The sequence below is a fragment of the Poecilia reticulata genome, linkage group LG14 (genome assembly GCF_000633615.1).
Source record: "Poecilia reticulata strain Guanapo linkage group LG14, Guppy_female_1.0+MT, whole genome shotgun sequence".
NCBI lineage: Eukaryota > Metazoa > Chordata > Actinopteri > Cyprinodontiformes > Poeciliidae > Poecilia > Poecilia reticulata.
The window spans coordinates 1820311-1840229 of record NC_024344.1 but is presented as its reverse complement, the minus strand read 5'-3'; the positions used below and the strand labels follow the sequence as shown (position 1 = coordinate 1840229).

The window sequence follows — 19919 nt, the reverse complement described above, 5'->3', positions numbered from 1 at the left end:
GGTCTTACCACCATTTTGCCAGTTTTTCAGATATTTAAAACAAAAATAAATAAATCTATTTATATAAATCCCTTATATCTTGATTTCAGTTCAGMCATATTTACCGGTGAYTCATGAACATAATTTATGTTCAYGAGTCACCGGTAAATATGTTGTCCAATGTAGCCGTTACAACCAGCAGGCACAATGTGAAGCTAAATCATTGCTTTAATGGGTATTATTCACTCTTCATCAAATACCACTCAGAAAAACGGCACAAGAACTGACAGTTTATTCAATACTAATACAAAGACGAACTTAACTGGTCAGGAAGGCCAACAGCAGCATGAAAGGAGTGACTTCTACATGTCCCTATGTGTGGACTAATGAGACATGTGTGACAGTGCCCCTTTCTTCCATAAAAATTAAACGCCTGACTAAAATCTCCCAAAACCTCAACTTTTGGGATGTAATGCTACGTGGCATGTTTGACCCAAAAGCATCAGTAAGATCACCAGAAGTGTATGATATCCACAGTGAAACAAGGTGGTGGCCGTATCGTGATGTAGGTTTAGCAGAGGGATTTTATGGCTCAAAGTGAATCCATGCGTACATCCAAACTTGGAAAAATTACTTTTTGGAAGGGCCTAATCAAAGTCGAGAAGAAAAACTATGCTAAAAGAATCCCACCAGAGAGGACTGAATATCAAATCTGAATCAAAATGTGTTTCAAACTAGCATCTTTTAAAAATGTTTTATTTTCCCTTTTTAACAGTAATTTGTTTTTGCTGTTGAATTGAACAGGGTAGTTCTCACTCAAAGTTTTGAGATTATTCTCAGTCTCCTTTTTTCCACTTTACCTCTTAGTATCTGTGACCAAAAAAGATCTTTTTAAACTCTGCATGTTACAAGCCCACTGTGCTGTAATAACATTGTACTAACTAGCCCATAATGTTAGCGCCTCATTTGGCTCTAAAGCGTCTTGGGGCCTCCTCTGTGCATCCGTTTCCTGTTGGCCTGGTGATACGGTGGTCTGGGAGCGTTATTGTCTCATCACTCTGGGACCTTAAACCAGAAGCTTCTCATTCCTCTCATGCTCCACGCCGTATCTCTGCTTTTCCTTTGTCTGTACAGCTTGGGTTTGTGGAATCAGATTCTTCATAGTTGGCCTGATTGTAACTGTTGGTCGAACATCCTGCTGTTTTCTGGTGATTCTTCTTGTGGCGTTTAAGTTAAAGTTATGCTTTATGTATGCAGAGCTGACAGGCTTGGTGTTTGTTTGAACTTTGTGTACATTTTGTGGGTGCAGCTGGTTCCAACTGAGGGAAGGGTTTTACAGTAGAGCAATAGATAATATACTATATAGAAATAATGGATTTTACCTTTGGAGGAAGTAATTCAGCGTTTTATTGCTATGGTTGTGGAAAAAGTGAAGGATCTGGGACTGTTATGATTTAGTCCAGTCTTGACTGACGTGGTTGAGTCCCAGCTGGAGGGCTTTGTGTCCACGTCTGCACTTCTGTTCAGTCGGATCCCAAAAGATAACACTTTTGGTTTTGGTCAGCAGGCTCAGTTTGGAGCATTCAGTCACAAACCCATCTGCCTGTGTGTGTGTGTTCCCACAACATACACTACACAGTCGAGCTCGATGTGATTCAGCGTAGGAGGTTAACCCTAAATTATCACCTGAGTCATTTGTTGTTCTCTTCAATTGTACAGTTTCTTTGTCGCACTTTGAGTTTGGAGCAGAAACAAGATTTAAATGGTGGCTTACCTGTTCATAGCTGATTATGGCTCCTTTAAAAAGTTTCCATACCTCTTGAGCTTTACATGTTGTGTTGCAACCACATGCTTCAGTGCATTTTGWTKGGATCTCATGTGATAGACCAACTCACCGGGACTGAAATTGTTTCACGATATTCTCTCCAAAAAAGTTGAAGCTCGGTAGCGTATATATGAACATCATTTATCAAATCTTGCCTCATATTCTCAGTTAGGTTTAGGTCTGGATTTTGAACAATGTTGTAACTTTTAACTTTTTTGTGTTGAATGTTAAAAGTTACAAAAATTCTAAAGTGTACAAGTACTCAGGTGCAGAGACTGTGTAATTGTTGCATACCGCTTTGTACCCACTTCAGTGCGTTAACTATAAACCTAGCTTAATCTGTCTTTAATGTTATTGGTGTGTAAAACAAATCCTATTTAGGACTTAACAACATTTACCCTGATGGGGGGCATATAGTCTGGTGGCCCGCCAGGCTTATAACACTCTGGGGGAAACCCTGCAACGGTTCTCTACGGCCCTTCCAAAGTTACTACTGGCATCCTTAGTAATCCCCCCATCAACTGTTTCCTTTCCTGAGCTGTTGGTTAAAGTGGACAGCCATTTCTTGAGATCTCTTGTGTGTTTTCAGATATAATTATGTGCTTTCCGCATCTTTATTCCTCACCTGTCTGCTGTGTTCCTTGGTCTTCACGATGCCATTTGTTCTCTAATAAACTTTTCAGACCTTCAAAATAGCTGGATTTATTCTGATATATACGGATTTACTAATTCAGTGACTTTGGAAAGCAGCTTGGTTTTATTTTGGGGTACCAGAGTAAAGGAGACTGAATACCATGTACAGAATAAGTGCAGCGAGTCCCAGTTACCCGAGATTTATACTTTGAGCCATCCAGACTGAGGATATGAATTGAGATGAACAAAAAAGGAAGTTTTATTCAGTTTTACGTGTACTGCGTTTTTAAACAAATATGCTGATGGAAGCATCGTGACATCCTTCATATAGATCATTTCCTCTGTAAATAAAGACTTGCGTAACTTCTCCTTTTTGAAACTTTCCCCTCATGAAGCTTCAGTGTGATTGCACTGGTTTCCTTCCAGGCATGATAGTAGAGCCAGCAGCCTCTCTCCTCCCTCCTCCTCCTTCTGCAGGAATCTTAGTATCTCTGCAATGTTCAGCCAGCTAGCTAAATACCACAGGAAAACATAAAGACTGTAAAACAAGCTCTTAGTTTACAGTGAGCAACAAACAAGGGCTCCTCCTCATTCCTGCAGTCTTTTCTTGGGTTTTTGTTTGTGTTGATAGCTGCAGTTAATTAAATTATGGAGAATTCAATAGCTTCCAGCTGACAAATTTTTCACTTAACAAATAACTGGAAAAGTATTATAAACTTAATGCATGTGAAGAATTTATCAGATTTATTAACAAAATAGTTTAATTATTGAAACAAATCTGCTGTTAAGATTTTGCAGCATACCAATTTCTTTTGGTATTTTCTTGTGTAAAAGTAGCGCTATACATTTTGTGCTTCTGCTCAAATTATTTTTATGTGCTCCATTTTTTTCTTCTTTATTCACCCTAAAACTTGCAGATCCCTACTATCCTTCATTGTGAACCTCAGTGAGGTCATTTAGTGATCTGGTGTGTATTGGAAGCCAGCCTCCACCCCCAGCTGAATGCTTCTGTTGCGTTCAGCTGAGCTCTCGTCTTTAGGCTGCTCGTGTTGAGTGACATCAGCCTTCAAGTATGCAGCCCGTCGTGGCTGAGCCAGGCGGGATTGGGTGGCTGTATTCATCTCAAGGTGCAGTCTGCTCTCTCTCGACCGCTTCAGTTCAGATAGACGATCAAACACTTCCAGCAGTTTTGCCTGCCAGGTTTAGTTTGTCCTATATTTGAGATCTTTGTCCGTTATGTTCTGGGATGCCCCTATAGACAACAGTATATTGGTTGTGGACTCTCATTTGTTAAAAATAGCAACTTAACAGAAACATTAATAGATCCCATAAGTATGAAACTCTTAATTTTTGAGGGTTTTTAACCATTCTCTGTTCCCAAGTCTCTTGTCCCTTCATGTGGGGGATTATTCGCGCTCATCCCTGCTGCAGGCGCTGATTAACTAAACCTCGGCGCATATAACTGATGGTTTTTACAGCTGCACACTGAGCAGAAAATCTTTGATGTTGTATAGAAAAGTGAACGTGTCTTTTTACTTTCAGTTAATATATTTGCCATATGTTTTCCTCCTGACATGCACCAGACGTCTAATGTTTTGTCTCGTGTCTTCCAGAATGAGGAGAAACGTAACCTCAGCCTGGGCGGCCATGTTGGATTCGACAGCCTCCCTGACCAACTGGTCAGTAAATCGGTCACACAGGGTTTTTGCTTCAACATCCTCTGCGTAGGTGAGTAACAAAATGTGTTTGTGTGATGATAAAGTGTGAAATATTGGATGTGCTGCAGACATGGTAACCAGTGGAGATCTGGTGGTGGAAACAACCTGCTGTTGGAAAAACAGTCCATAGACACAATCATGTCCAAGAGCTTCTTCATGTTTACTTTATTTAACAGGAAGTAAAGTTAAATGTATGAAAGTAACTGTGATTACAGCCAAAACTAAAACAACATTTGAAAAAGAACCTACAGGACATAATTTAGTTTGAGGGTTTAGGGTGAATAAATTCTTGGTAGTGAATGCACTGATCAGAATTTATTGGTTGATTTCCAATCTAAGCTTTTTGTGTTGTTTTGAAATAAAAATATTATTTTAAATCAAACGTGGAGATGAATGTAATGACTTGATTTTGATTTATCTTTACCATTTTGATTTAGCAATAGCATAGATGGCATTGCACAATAGTCTGTGTGTATCTCCTACATAATTGTATCTTCACCTTAACTAATAAAAGGCTGCCCACATTTCCATGATGACAGGATGAAACGGAGTGAATTTCCGAGCATGGTGGGGTTGAACTGTTGATGTACAGTCATGTGGTTCTTGGATGTTCATTTTCACACGCAGCCTCCACGGTCCTCAAGATGAGGACTGCTTTCTTGCAAAGTGAAAGGAACTGCAGACATGTGTTGACATGTTGCAGAAAAATAGCTTTCTTCTAAAAGGTTTTAATCAACTGTGCTTTCTTTCTTCATCTTTATTGATAAAAATCTCATTTATATTGGAAATAACTCGGTAATGGCATCAACACTGAAGGGTGTTGTTACCATGGTCTGGTGAGACTTGCACATGGTGAGCTTGTATATCTAGTTTTTGTTTGACTATGAAAACCATCTGCTGTTGATTTTATTTCGCCCCCACTAATTTTGTAATTTCTCACTATCATTTGTTCATTCATTCCGAAGATCTCTGATTTTTTTTGTTAGGACTTTTATTGTTTTTTTATTGACTTCATTTCAGGCTGCAAGAAGCTCTGGTTCTTTGAAAGTAAAGTGCCAAGAATTCACAGATAGCTAGACTTTTGCTCAGTGGTCTCTGCATAATCATGTTGACAAGATGCCCAAGCTATCACTGAATAATTTAGTCAACTAACTTTGTTTTATCCTTTTTTTTTCTTTCACAGGAGAAACTGGCATTGGCAAATCAACATTAATGAACACACTGTTTAACACCATGTTTGAAAATGAGGAGGCGAGCCACTACCAGAATGGCGTGTATCTGCGGCCGCGAACCTACGACCTCCAGGAGAGCAACGTCCACCTCAAACTAACGATTGTTGATACCGTTGGGTTTGGTGACCAGATCAACAAGGAGGACAGGTAAATTTAATAAAATAGCACATCACAGCACTGAAATATCTTGGTAAATATCAAGTTTTCTGTAAATCACAATTGATGTAGTTGTTTGTTTTTTATGTTTTTCAAATCCATGCCTCATCTTTAAATTTCCACTTATAAGATGTTGCTATGCAAATGTTGATGTGSACACCAGTGAGAGAAACATCACTCTGGAATTCCACACATATTTCTTGTGTCTTGTGGGACTAGAAGGGGAGGAGGTGGGAAAAAATAAAGAGGAAGTAGTTTATTTATTTTTTTAAAACATTTAGCTGTGGAATGAAGCGTACTCGCTGTGGCTCAGCCAGCAAGCTGCACTCTCACGCTCTTTGATAGCAGCGTTCTCTGTGGGCCTTATGAACCATCGCGCTGAAGGACAGGCCCTGCAGCGAGCTGGAAATGAACACAGGGAGCTTCAAAAGGTCAGAGCGYGTGCATACCACAGAGAAGATTGAAGAGAGATGTGAAGGTAGAGGACAGATGACTGTAAACATGGTACTTACTGAGGAAATGGAAAAGATTGTTAACCTCTGTCTCACTATGAGCAATAAAATGTTAGTGATGTGGGACATCCTGAAGTTGAATAGGAGCCAAGATGGCTTAATCGTCACTACTGCATGGCGCAATTAACATTCATCTGCTTTATTATAAGCTTGTTAAAATATTTTGCAACATAAGATTAAAATTATTATTTGAGAGCAAACTAAGGAACTGTGTTGAATTTAAAGGCTGACTTCATACAGCAGCAGCTTTGCACTTTGGACTCGTTTCTGCCAAGTCTAAATCTGCTTCGTTTGAAATAAATGTGTAAGAAAAAAAAAAAACGTGTCGTACATCGCAGGTAGAATTTCAAATGTGGTCAAGGCTGGAAGAAATAAGACGGCAGCAGAAATAACTCATGGAAATAAAATATTAACAGAAGAGCTAATGAGTTGTCAGATGATTTTGTGAAGTTATTGCTACCATTAACAACATGTACTTTTTTAAATTCATTTTTGATTCAGTTTAGCTGAATTGAGTTATTTACTGTCCTGAACTCCGTGTTCCCTTCATTTTTTCAACACAGTGCTTCAGTGTGTTATTTGAGTCTCTTTCCTGGATGGACAGAGCTTTGGCAGCTGTTAACTTTTTAAAGTTTATTTTTTTTTTCTTAGAAAGTACTCCTGGCTTAATTCTTATTTGTATAGCTGTGTCTCTTTAATGAATAAAGCCACTGGTTAAGCTGTTGCTGTCACCAGTTCTCTGTACAAGTGTTTTTTCTCCGCTCATAGAAAATACCCCCAGAGCTCATATTTAGCTTTGCCTCTTTTCAGGTCATTTGACAAACCTATGGCTGCCATTAGTTTTTCTTTGTACACCTTCCTGCAGGTCTTCTGTCCTTAACCGTTTCTCTTTTCTGACTGAAGCTATCAATTTGTCTTGCTGAGATTTTGCTGTTCCTAACTTTGTGCAGCCTTTTTAAAAATTCTTATTTAAAGACTATTTGTACTTTTGTTTTTCTTTCCCATAGAAATGATTAATTAACTTTTCTTCAAGAAGCMGTTAACAAAGCTGTTGCTGCCCTCGAGTCCAGCTACTTTGTGTTTCTTCTTGGTGGAAAACACTCCTTGCTCTGGGCTTCTGTGTTTTTTCTTCATTTGGTTTTTGTCCTCTCAGTCCTTAGCCATTCATGATAGACGCCACTTTTTGAACTGTTTTAACTGTTCAGATTATTTTAATTAAATTTGGACCAAACTGTTTGACTTGCAGGTCTTTAAAGAGATTTAACTTGACACTTGTTTCAAATTGTTGTTACATATAAAAGTACTAGTACATTTTACATATTGACAGGGTGTAGATTTCTACTGAATGCTCGGTGACAAGTGTTAGAGCCAGACTTGGTTTTGGAAAACACAGCATTTAGTGAGATTTGTATACGGAACAAAATGTCTTGATCCGGACATCCCAAACAAAGACGGCAACAGAACATAAACAGAGAAAACCCTGGGGCTGAAAAAACATCATCTGGTTTAAAAAGAAATGAACTTTTAATTGTGAGATATATATGCGTGATGAAAAATGAACCAAACTGTACGTATTATAAGCTGCAGTATTTAAATCAAACGGTTCAAACACATGCTTAGTGTAAAGGAAATTACTGTTTCCAGGTCAAGCCAACTGAAATTAGATTGCAGATGCAGCTGCGAGCAAGTTGAAGTGTATTTCAGCCATTCTGTTAGTTTTTTCCAGTGCCATATTTTACATTTCTTAAAATTTCTTTTGTTGATTAAAGAAACTTATTGTATGGTGTTAAGAAACATTATGCTGTTGCTGTCTGTTTGCAATAGTGTTTGACTTTTAGAAAAACTCTGGGTTTTATCCACACGTTTAAATTTCTCATGAGAAAAACATGACCGAAGTTAAGTTTTCATGTTTATGTCCCACAGAGGACAGGCTGATTTGTAAGATCATTTTGATTGGAACCAAGCTGTACAAAGCTGAGATCTTGGCATTGAATCAGAACACACAGTAACTGAAAACATAATTCTACTGGTCTGTTTATTCAGCGACAAGTTCATATTTCCTTACATATTCATTATCAACACATGAATGGGAAGAAAAATATTTAGCTTTAGCAAAAAGGCATAAATCCGGTTGTCTTTGGCTCTGTCCACAGTTACAAGCCAATCGTGGACTACATCGACACCCAGTTTGAAAACTATCTGCAGGAGGAGCTGAAAATCAAACGCTCGCTGTTTAACTACCATGACACCAGGATCCACATCTGCCTTTACTTCATCGCCCCAACAGGACACTCCCTCAAGTCCCTGGACCTGGTCACAATGAAGAAACTGGACAGCAAGGTATACATAAGTGACATGCACACTCTTTTACCCTATRGCCTAGAAACTAACTCCTGCTTACCTGAAATCCAAACCTCTYCTTCACTTTGAATGGAGGGGATTTGAATGAACTGCTGGGATTCCTCATCCGTCTCTGTCAGGGTGTGGATTCTTTGTCCTGAAAGGAAAAACTTAAGTTTCCACTTGGTGGTAGGGTTTCAGGGAGAGTTATTTGGAGGTAACGCGAGTTGTTTTTGTTCTTTTTTTGTTATAAAAATTGACTTTAAAGAAAGTATTTTAGTTTCAAAGCGTGCTGTCTCCAAAAGGCACAATGCAGATTCACAAACATACCAATTATAGAATTAAACAAAGGATTAGCGTCTCTGAAAATATGCAAATATAATAAATTCCTCCAAGTTTAGCTCACAATTTTWAAAAATTGAATGCCTTGCAGCAAGACGGTTCTGGGTTCGATTCCCGGCCCTGGTCTTTCTGCATGGAGTTTGCATGTTCTCCCTGTGCATGCATGGGTTTTCTCCGGGTACTCCGGTTTCCTCCCACAGTCCAAAAACATGACTGTCAGGTTAATTGGCCTCTCCAAGTTGCCCCTAGGTGTGAGTGTGTGTGTGTGCATGGTTGTGTGTCTCTGTGTTGCCCTGCGACAGACTGGCGACCTGTCCAGGGTGACCCCGCCTCTCGCCTGGAACGTTAGCTGGAGAGGCACCAGCACCTCCTGACCCCATTAAGGGACAAGGGTGTAAAGAAAATGGATGGATGGATGGATGTACTGTCGCTCATGGTAATTTCTACAAAGTTATTAAAAAATTTAAATAGCTGCCCAAGATGTGAGAGAGGGAGTTTTGATTTGCTAATATAACTTTACACGAACCATAAGAATCTTTCTTTAATTCAACCAGGTGGGTTATTACAACAGGTGTGTGACAAAGAGTAGTATGGGTTACTCAGCTCAGCTCTGCAGTTAAGAAGGATTTCACTATCCATTTAAAATAAAAATGACAATATTGCAAAGCTTTTGAACTGTTTAACATCTTATGTTAGCTACTAGCACAGTTAGCTAATCGCAGGGACAAGAATTAGTAGATCCTAACCTTAGCTGATATCTCCAAAAGACTTCCAACATCTGCTAATCCTGCATGTTGACACAGAAATTCTGTAAAAGATAAAACACCAACTTTGCTGGAATACGTTGCATGCATTTTTTYCCCCCTATAGTTTCCTTTTCTAAACCTTCTGACACTTTTTTCCTTTCTTTRACTTCATTACCTCTTTGACTTCAAACTAAAGTTGRTAACCGCTGAGTCTTTTTGACTTCATGACAACTTCTACGTGGAGTGTTCATTGATACGGAGAAGGCTGTTTTCTTCCAGGCAAGGTTGCTCAAACATAAATCAAGCCACTGCTGTTTTCTCAGTTCATCTTTCATTCTTTGCTTTTGTTTTGACTGTAATCCAAAAACCTTTTCATAAGAACCTTTAAAAATTGTCCTCTGGGTGGCATGTCTAATACATTTAAGTTTTACTTTGACATGGCTACAGCTGACATGTTTGCAGGTCAATAATCAGCTGCGCTCTAGTCAATAGTCACACTCAAACGTATTGATTTCTGGCATTTTCATTGCTCTCGTGCAAGTTTTACTACTGACAGTATTGGCTTGCGGCTAATCTGTTTGCTGCATTTCTGTTTAGTGTAGCTGACTAGACATGCAACCCCTGGCATTATTCCAGCCAGACAATATGATGAAAATAATCTCCTCAAAATAGAGAGAGCTTGAAGTAAATCAGTTTGATTTTTAACGACATTGTTGAGATCGGAAAAGTTGAACCTGTAGTTTATTTTTAGTTGRAAATATTTTTACCTGAAATAAGTCAGATTATGGCTATATTGTTATAGCCATAATTAATTAATGGGGTGTAGGAGAGACSGAGGCAATTTAAAAACRAATYRTAATAAAAGCTAATTAAATGACTGCAATGCATTARAGCTATTTTTAATGGKTTGAAGACAAAGTTTTTGTAGTTTTATATGATTAACATCAAGTCATAAGACGGTTTCAGTAATCAAACATTTGTTGCATCATCAATTTGATGCACAGCGTCTTGCTCTGAGATGGTTTGCTTGCCACCCCCACAGTGTTTCTTTGTTATGGCTACTGACGGCTCTGCTGCACGAATGACTGAGGCAGTTTTTGAGCCGTTGGKTTTTTTTGCTGGTGCACAAATAATAAATCCTGAATAAACAGATGGAGCTCGTGTAACTAGAACCTGCTGCCTTTACCTCTGCCAACYTTCGATTTATGGCTGCCAAATACCTCCCGATACTATTCATAGCACTGACTGCTAGCTTAGCCAAGACTCACTCTCAAGGAACACAAACTGGWTTKTGYTTAGGGAAAATTTATAAAATGAATGTGCAATGGCTCAAGAGATAACTTCAGAATTAGTTTAGGTTTTTYATTTATTACGACTTAACCCAATTCACAAAACCTTGGCCGTTGTTAAAGCCTTGAAACGGGAAGCCARGCTACAATTTTGAGCTAAGACTAAACCTGTTCACRCTTCAGATAAAGGGAAGAGATCCAAATATCAGAACTCATGGTGAGTCAGTTGAGCTGACCACTGAGCTTCAGAGCTGTTTAACAGCCAATAGGACGATCAAATCCTGGCACATGACATTTGCCAGCTGTCTACTGACACAATCCAAATAATCACGGCCAAGTCTCTAACCTGCTGTTGTGAAAAGAGGATGTCATTTACCTGAGCTAAAGTTTTCTAGATTTTCAAGTTGAAACTGGTGAGCTGTTGATGTTTACAGTTTGAAGCCTCAATGCTTTATTCTTGGCTGATGGTGTTTTTAAAAATTAAAGATCCAACCTATGTTTGTGATCAGCTTTTGCCCTAAAAATGACTAAAATGAGAGGTAATGTCTCAATGTATTGTTTATATTTTTAAATTCGTGAGCACAGCTGTCGGAGACATTCCATACTCTTATCCAGCCTGCTGCTCTCGCCTCTACATGTTTACAAGATTTATCTGCTAGCAGGTGATGCAACACACTGAGCACCTTTGTTTAGGTCACTGTCACTGTGACGGGCTGCAATATTATCATGTTGTCAGTTGAGGACATGAAACATGACACGGTTAGCGTTGTTGTTTTTGTTCACGCATTTTGTATAATTTTGCATTGCTCTTGATGTGGATTACCTTTGCTAGATGTACTTCACTGATTCTAAGCTGCTTTTATTTCATCATTTAACTTAAAACTGGAGATTCAGTAAAATAATTTTGTTTTTTTGACTGTGCAGAATAACTTGATGATAAAATGAATTACCTTCCCTACTGTGTCAGATCAAGTTTAGTCCGAAAACTAAAGATAATCGATCTGTGTATTTATGTCTGCCATGTATTCATGTGACAGGTGGGAAAAACGAAACTTATTAAACTTTTTTAGTCTTTAAATTTTCATGTCAAACTTGTTACATAAGCAAAAAAAAAAATATGATCTTGTATATAAAATTATAATTTGATATGACATTGTAGACTGTTAAAAAGGATCAAGACTTCTAATGAAGTTTTCAATTCAAGATTTTTTGCTGTATTTGTGATTATATTAGTCTCAATTGAGTGAATTATAATGAGTCGTTTTATGCTTTTATGACTTATTTCCTGAATAGATGGTTTACAAAATCAACTTCATTATGTTTAGAACTAAATTACACTTATTGAACTTGAGAGTGGATAAATAATTAATGTATTTTAGTAGCTAAAACATTACATGTAATATATAAATAATTATTTTCTAGGTATTGAGCTACTTTGGTTGGTTTAAAAGGTCCATTAAATAAGTTCATAACAATACCAAGAATTAAGTAACTACTAACATATCCTCTAAAACTTATTACTAATATTTCCCCACGTTGCTTGTTAAATATTTTTGTCCACTAAAAGTTCATTAATATTCTGCTGGTTTAAAGATCAAAATTTAAGCGTCACTTATGTCATCGAATAAAACGCAAAGTGTCTCAAACTGCATCCACGGCTGTTTTTTCTGGTGATTTTTCCTACATGTGAACTGAAATGTATTTACAGCTGGTGGTCCTGGTTGTTCACAGCAAGCAGAGCTATTTTGTCTTTCTGGTCAGCTGGGAAAACCCGGCTGTGGGAAGTGAACAAACATCACTGTCCGCTCCTTCCTTAGCCTACACGTCCTCCCAATCTCCTTCAGGAGACATGCAACGCCGTTATCAGTCCTGGGTAGCGATTAGTGAACACGGTTTGTTAAGTAAGGGTGAGAACATGATGCTGGGGTGCCCAGCTGCAGATTAATGATCCAGCAAAGTGTGATGAGATTGTAATTTGACTCCTAATGAGAGCTAGCTTTTGCTCAGAGGCTCACTGTGGGATTGATTTGAGTGGATCTGTGGGAGTTTTCACATCGTCCCAGATAGATTTTCAGCAAAGCAGCTGTATGGAGGAATGCAGACAAATTATATTTATTTCTGCACATCTGTTGCTGATTCTGCGAGGAATGCGGTTTGTTTTCATAATGGCAGCTTGTTCTACGAATGCCCATCAGTTCTAGCTGAACTTATTTACTGTTTCGCTTTCCTGCCACCTGTGGTAAATATGTATAAGAGTAATCAAATAACCTCTTTTGCTGGAAGCTTGATGACTCCAACATGGCTCTTGTTTAGCCCTCAGCTTTGGAGATTTTTTTGTATTTTTCTTATTTATGATGCAGCTTTTTTCACATTCTACCCTTTTGGTTGTTTTCATCCTCTCTTTAGGTCAATATAATTCCCATCATTGCCAAAGCGGACACAATCTCCAAGAGCGAGCTTCATAAATTCAAAATCAAGATAATGAGTGAACTCGTGAGCAACGGCGTCCAGATCTATCAGTTCCCGACAGACGATGAAGCCGTTAGTGAGATCAATGCCTCCATGAACGTAAGTCACGTTTTGTTTTGCTTTACAGAAGTGGATGGTAACATCTGGCAAATTCAGAGATTCTTTTAAGATTGGCATGAAATGTTACCTTAGTGGCGTCATTTTGCAAGACAACAGATTTTTATTTATCTGCAGAGTGACCGACACAGCAAAACGTTTAGTCGTTACTATGATCAGAGTGTATTTTTTTTCTTTACACAAAAGTAGTAGGCGTAATAGTAGTAGGATAAATACAGAAAAAGGAAATGGATTGTATAAAATAATTTTTCCTACTTTCCTTCCTTCATTTATTTATTTACCTGTTTTCCAAGTTGCCATGTCTGCCTTAAATCATGATAACATTTGATATTTTGGAACTGAAACTTTGGGAAACTTGAGGCTCGTGCTGTATATGACTGCTGCACTGCATACTGCAGCACCAGTTTCCACATTTAGCTGCAAATATCATTCAACAGATGCGTGAGCCTTACATTTTCTATCATCTCGTWAAGGTAACTACAATTTCTGCCATGTTGTTTTCTTTCTATGATAAAATAATGCAACTAAAACTAATCATTTTACTCCAAAAACATAATTTTATGACTATATGCAAAAAGGTCACAAATAATTCCAATGAAATACTGCAAAAGTGTTGAAATAAAACGAGTGGGACTRATTTTCCTGGGAAGATTTCCATTTTTACTTTAGTTTCTAAATGATGAGATGTTTTCAGTTTACCAACACTCAYCCATTTATGTTCAGATGCACAAATGAGAGTGCATTTAATTCAGCGGTTTTATCCKTGTGCGCTCTCCTGATCTATTTATAGTCCGTTGCATCAGTGCCCACGCCCACCATCTTGTCCCCTCAGCTTCATCCCAGCTGGTTTCAGCTCGCCATCGAACTGTTGAGGAAGCATGTTGGGTCTGTTTTCCACACGGCCCCCCRCTGTCAGTCCCACAGAGACGCTGTGTCTAAAGGAACAATTAAAATACCTTCATCAGAGGCTTGTGTTTGAATTATCACCTCCAGTAAAGCTGATGCAAAAGACGTTGCATTCAGAAAACCATTTCTGTGGTGTAAAATGAGGAAAAGCAAGGAGCATAAAATTGTAACATGGAAGATGTAGGCCAAGTTGGAACCCCCTGGTTATGTCTCTGGTTACAGYTGGATCTTTTGATCTTTCTAACATTCATGGGCCTTTCTGCCTGTGCAGGCCCACCTGCCATTCGCTGTGGTCGGAAGCGTGGAAGAAGTCAAAGTGGGGAACAAAACGGTGCGGGCCAGACAGTATCCCTGGGGAGTGGTGCAAGGTAAGAGCTGCTCACAAAGACTCAGTCACAAGAAGGGTGTGTTTGTTTCACACGAGCAAACAGGACTGTGTGCTGCGTGTTGGATGCTAGTCGTGTTAGAGATCATACAGGTGGAGTACCAGGCTAGGGTTGGTCTAAATGCCAATGAGGTTAATTAACATTTCATTCATAGTTTCTTGAAGCAAATGTTGACTAGATGCCTCAAACACCCAAAACAACTAAACAAAAACATTCATTTTAACATTTCAGCATTTATTTTTATTGTCTAGTTTTGTTTAAATTTGGGTTTCAGGTCATATCAGATTTGGAAACTTTTTTCCTGTAGGTATTTCCAGTCATGAAGTTATGAACTACGTAATACTTGAAAGGAATATTTTGTCTTTACCATTACAAAGAGTAGGTCAAATTGTTGCATTCAAAATATTTCATAAGTTGTTTAACTTTCTGATAAACCTTAAAGTAGATGTGAATCACCATTATGTGCCATTTATAGGAATTCCTAAGATAACAATTAACCAATTTTTATTTTCTTTGCTGAGAAAATTAGTCACACTAAGTGTTTTTTTGTTGTTGATGAAAATGTTTTATTCTCTAATAAGAATAGGATTATTGAATAAACKGATCAGGATGCTGCAGCTACTCGTAACATTGTGAAACACTGGATGTAAAATATTAGGACAACAGTTACTCGCATGTGTCCTGAAAAGAAATGAGTTCAGACATTTTGCAACCGTTTCGTAATGATATTTAGAATGAGTGTCACCATTTACTTTATTTACGTTTGTGAAATGTTAATTTGCTCATATTGCTGTGGGATTATCATCTTTTCATGGTAAAAGCAGAACCAACATTTTAGAGTTTACGTTTTTGAGTTTACACCGAGTTAAAGTCAAAAACTGTTCTTTTCTTTTTGAGTCTTTTGGTTTTTGACTTTTTTTTTTTTTTATACAGTTTTTTATATATTTGACCAAGGCAAAAGCAGTAGATTCTCACTGGAACTTAAATAATCTTAGCATTTTCCTTTTTTATCCCTTGTTTCTTTGTCTTTGTTTAAAGACAAAGCAACTTTAACATTGAGTTCTGCTTTAGCTGTGTTTTTTAATGGTTAACTGCAGCACATATCTGTGTCAATGCTGATAAACTGCCTGTGGCAAAGTGTGAACTGCACACTTTGTTGGCCGATTTATTTCTACTCGCCCTGTTAATGTTCCACGTGTGATTTCCTGTGTAGGAAAACGTAGTAAAAGGGCAGATGGATAAAGGGCTTCCTTTAAGTTGCTAATATTTGCTGGTATCTGTTATTTTTCAATCTGTGTGTCTGTGGCTTTTTACGTGCACCATGGTTTTTATAGAGATGTCACCTCTAGTGTCCGCTTTCTTGGGAGTCTTCTTCTCCCACTCCTCATTCCTCGGTGTTTGTCAGTGCTRGTAAACAGTTTAATTTAATAACGTGACAGAGATGCACAGTGAGAATGTTGCTGCTCATGTGGGAGCTCCTCTCAGGAACTGGCTCCCTCCTCTCCTCCTCGGTTTACTGCTCTCTCTGGCTGAACCCCTCTTCCCATTATGCTCTGACCATTCTCATTCTCCAACCCTCRGAGGATGCTCGCTGGTTATTTATGAAGCTTTCTGTGTGTTTCCTGGGGGACGGATTTTTTTTGTTCTGGAGACACAACAAAGCAACAGCTCAGTAACAGATTAGCAGCAGTTGAAAACGGCCTACTTTCAATTTTAAGCTGGACATTTTCTACATTTACGATGTTGGAAATTATGAATCTCAGTTAAAAGGTGGCTAATAAACTTTTATTTACCCTTAATTTGGCCTTTAACAGTTGTTTAGCTAAGAAGCTAATGACATTTTGTAGAAAGCAATTAGATTAGATTTTTGTTTTTCTGCCACTATTCATCCATTTCTGCCAAAATGGCTGAATTCAAAGTGATACAAGATTCACTTTCTTGTATTTTTCTGAAAAATGCATCACATTTATTTAATTATTATTCTTTCAACACATTTTTGGGTGAATGTAAAGCCAGGAGGTGCAGAACAGCAGGCCTCTGTTTTCTCTGTTGGCTGAAATGAGGAGCGCCATCAGAGAAAACCGTTAGTTCATGCCAGATGTCATATAGATTGGTTATGTAGCCTCTTGAAAAGAGCCATGAGAAATTTCCATCTCCTTGAAGAGAGACAGAGGAAGGACTGTGCTGTGACATAAACAGAGTAATTGTAGGGAGCTCAGTGAGTGTGTGCTTGTCTTCCCTCGGGATCTCATGGCTCTGTTATCTCTGTGCTTCCCGACTTGTGTGACATAGGGCAGAGCTCTGGTATTTCTGCTCTGAAGGCCTGATGGTCGMGTGTTTGTTATGCTGCAAAAACATTTTCAAGTGCTTTGTGTGAAAATGGATGTCTGGACACATGCATGCAAAGAATGCATTTCATTCTCAGTCATCATGTTGCAATGCTGTCGGGTTGGGAATGTCAGATAGTTGATATGCGAGTTATAGACGTTTAAAATGCATTTAATGACATGAACATTATGAATACTTAGATGCTCTTGTTTCACCTGAACCCCATTTATTMATAAACTCTCTTATRCCRTTAGGTTAAAAATGAACATCTACTTTWGATGATCATAAATTTCTTATTCAGTTTTGGGTTTCTARTAACTATTTTAAATMATTCTTTCTCCGGTGCAGTTTTATTATTAAACTGGAATTATTATTCTTGATTATTCAACAAGATTTGGGGTGTAAAGTTTAAATTACAAACATATATAGACCCTCATTAATATGTTCATGAATGTTCCAGAAGGACCAGAAGCTTTTGTAGCTTTCAGGTCCTGTCTGCTTTAAACTGGATGATGATGTTGTTGTTGTTGTTTTTCTTCTTCTTGTTCTTGTTCTTCTTCTTCTTCTTATAATAAATGGTAGTGCTCAAATAATAACTCTTTACCTACAAACTACTCTTCATTAAATCCAAACAGCTCAACCTTTATCTCCTCTGATCCASCAAACTTTATTCAGATGTCAAAATGTATATTTTAAAWTTTTTTATTCCTTGGTTAACTCTATCTTGGTGTTGATGTAAAGTCGTCTCGGTTTGAGGTCTGGCGTTTCTGTTCCAGCAGTTTTAARTTCAGTTMAGCTTTGAATTTGGTTCTTTCTAGCTTGTTCTTGATCATCCTAACTAGGATCTGTTCTGGATAAAAACTTTGGTCAGATGGGTAAAAACACACGTTACAATTATGKTTTTTTTTTTGTTTGTTTGKTTTTTTTTAAACAAGTAACGCTACAACCTCAGTGCTGTTTAAAATCTGAGTCTGTTCCAGGAAACCAACCAGTTTAAATGTGCRTCACTAAAGTCATCATTAAAAGGCCAGAATTGGATYATTTCCTGTATTTTGTAGCTTCTGTTATCAGACCAGTCAGGGGGCTCGTTGCACCAGGACACACCTCAGTTAAGAGTTTTCCCAACTTCTGATTACTTGAATTGTTGAAATGCTCCATGATCTAAAAAATTTGGCTCAAGTGGCATTTGTAACTCCCAGAACCTGAGAGTCACAGCGGTCGAATCGTTCATAATTTAAGAGTAGTCGTTTCATTGTATGGTTTCTGTGTAGTTACTGGGGCAACACTGGTTCCTGTGACTGCGGAGAAAAAAACTTGCATGCATTTATCAGCTTGTTGGTGAAGGCGCAGTGTGGATTCTCTGTTCAGCTTTTTTGGACTGAATATTAACAGGATTTTATTTATTCCCCATCAGTTGATATGACAGACGATGTAAATCGTAGCCCAGCCTCTCCTCAGGATGCCTGCTGGCACCAGGATCCAACCTCTCCGCTGTCAGCAGGTTTCCTTGCTCTGCCCGCTGCAGGCTGAGCTCTGCCGTCAGTCACAGGGTTGGGCTTTCTCTCAGCAGGAGGCCAGAACAGGGAGGTGATTAGGAACCCGGTGAGCAGGCAGCTCCTGAACTGAACGCAGTGGTTTCTTTTTTTATCCCGCTTCTCCTGATGGGTTATTAGCCTTCTTCTTAAAGATGTTTTAAAAATAAATGTAGAGTTTCTGGGGTTGTTTATTTGCTCTCTTTTGCCTTGACTAATATGAAAATTTTATTCTGCTTAGCTGATATGTTTAAGTTGTCATTTTCCACCAGTCAGGCTGCTCTGAAAGTAACATGGTGGTTTTTACATTTTAAAGTCTTGCAGCCTGTTGTGACATTTAAACTCTCCCCTTTTCCTACCCCCTCCCTGCCATGTGTGAGGTCATGACCCTTGTAGTCATGTACTTTCAGTCTGCACATGCCCCTTAGGTAAAGATGGGATTGTACTTTGATTTCAATTCAACAAAGCTTTGTAGATTTTCCTCTTACTTATGGAGCTAAAAGCAGGTATTTGATGGTCCCAAAAACCTCAGAAGTTTTTTTTTTCTTGTCCACTTTGTGGGTGTGTTGGGATTCTTTTTATGACCCTTTACAAAAATGGGAACATTAAATTTTATTCCATGAAATGTCTGAAATATTTTCCTTTTGAAATAAATGCTTTCTGCCACTTAGTATGTGGTTCCTCTGCTCACACACAGCATCCATGTTTTTCATAAGCTGAGCTCAAACTAACAGAAGGAGGCGACTTCTCCAGAACGGTTCATATCRTTTGGCTTCAGCAGAACAGAAATGATTCCTATAGCAGCATAAAACACCTCTTCGTCTGTCTGTCTGTCTGTCAGTCAGGAAACACGTCCTGCTGTTTTCCTGAAGTAATCTGACTCAGAGCAACTCGCCAAGACTTAAAAATTAAACGGTTATTAGAKTTGGCTTGAAATCAAAACTCTGTGCTTTATAAAAGATTTTATGTTCCCTGAAATTGTCCACTTTTTTTTGTAAAGCTATACATATTAATGCATTCTGAGATGTTGGGGGACTGTCCAACAGAAAAGATGTTTATTTAGCCTGTTRCCTTCAAAAGTCTCCTAAATAGTGAATAGAATCAACCTTTTTCATTTCACATTATGAAGATCACATTAACAGTTTTTTGAGTAGGCTTCCAAGAATTAAATATATTAAAATATTACACCATGTCCACTTTGAGACCTGGCGGTGGCAGCATCATGCTGTGGGGATGTTTTTCCTCAACCATGGAGGGGAATCTGGTYAGAGCTGATGGGAATGTTGTTGGAGTTGAACAAAAGGATGTCTAGGAATAAAATCTGTTAAATGCCAGTTCAGCTTGAGCTTTTTGTTGTTTTTTTTAAAAATAGACATGAATTTCAGTATCTATGTGTGAAGCTGATGGTG

General features: G+C 38.3%; 1 protein-coding gene across 4 annotated transcripts in view; it reads left to right on the top strand.

Moving 5' to 3' along the window:
* The window catches only part of septin8a (septin 8a), a 38433-nt gene that overhangs the window by 5771 nt on the left and 12743 nt on the right, over positions 1-19919 (top strand). For all 4 annotated transcript variants that reach the window (XM_008426924.2, XM_008426923.2, XM_017308578.1 and 1 more), the window contains exons 2-6: positions 4051-4165; positions 5339-5534; positions 8209-8395; positions 13179-13340; positions 14536-14632. In XM_008426924.2, coding sequence (XP_008425146.1) covers positions 4051-4165; positions 5339-5534; positions 8209-8395; positions 13179-13340; positions 14536-14632 — 757 coding nt within the window. The remainder of the gene's footprint in view (positions 1-4050; positions 4166-5338; positions 5535-8208; positions 8396-13178; positions 13341-14535; positions 14633-19919) is intronic.